Source organism: Bison bison, unplaced genomic scaffold (assembly GCF_000754665.1).
Source record: "Bison bison bison isolate TAMUID 2011002044 unplaced genomic scaffold, Bison_UMD1.0 scf7180017864530, whole genome shotgun sequence".
Lineage (NCBI taxonomy): Eukaryota > Metazoa > Chordata > Mammalia > Artiodactyla > Bovidae > Bison > Bison bison.
In genome coordinates, this window is record NW_011495080.1 from 8,155,782 (window position 1) to 8,156,310 (window position 529).

Consider the following 529-nt stretch of genomic DNA (forward strand, 5'->3'; position numbering starts at 1 on the left):
GCCATGGCCAACCCCGCCAACTCAGCAGAAGCCCCGGCGCCCCCGCCCGCTCTCCGGAGCCCACCCCCCCGGCCACACGCGCCACCCTGGGGACCGCAGACGCAGCTCAGGCGTCCTGTGCGCCCCGAGAGTCCGGTGCCGGGTCCCCCCGGACGCCCCGCGCGCCTCGGGCCCTCGGCACCCAACTTCGCAAACTTTGGAACCGGGGCCCATGTTGGGCGGCGGAGGCCCGGGCCGGGATGCACAACTCTCTACCCCTTCCTAGCAATCCAAGTTATCTTCACCCCCGGGAGCCCCCTGGGCCCCCAATCTCCAGCCCCATTCCTTCTCCCACCATTAAAACCACCTCCTGGCCCCGCGATGGAGGCCAGGCGCGGGCCGGGGGTGCGGGACTGGGTCCCCGGCTCCGCCCCCGCGCCAGCCCGCCTCCCAGACGCCCCCTTCGCGTTACCGCGCCTCAGCCCCCCGACTTCTCCCCGCCAACTACCCGGCTCCTTTGTTGCTCTAGCTCGCTTGGCTCTCTGGAATG

General features: G+C 71.8%; 1 protein-coding gene across 1 annotated transcript in view; it reads right to left on the minus strand.

Moving 5' to 3' along the window:
- The window catches only part of SMO (smoothened, frizzled class receptor), a 24,542-nt gene extending 24,329 nt beyond the window's left edge, over nt 1–213 (minus strand). The window contains exon 1 of the mRNA XM_010831760.1: nt 65–213. Coding sequence (XP_010830062.1) covers nt 65–213 — 149 coding nt within the window. The remainder of the gene's footprint in view (nt 1–64) is intronic.
- Nucleotides 214–529: the final 316 nt, after the last annotated feature.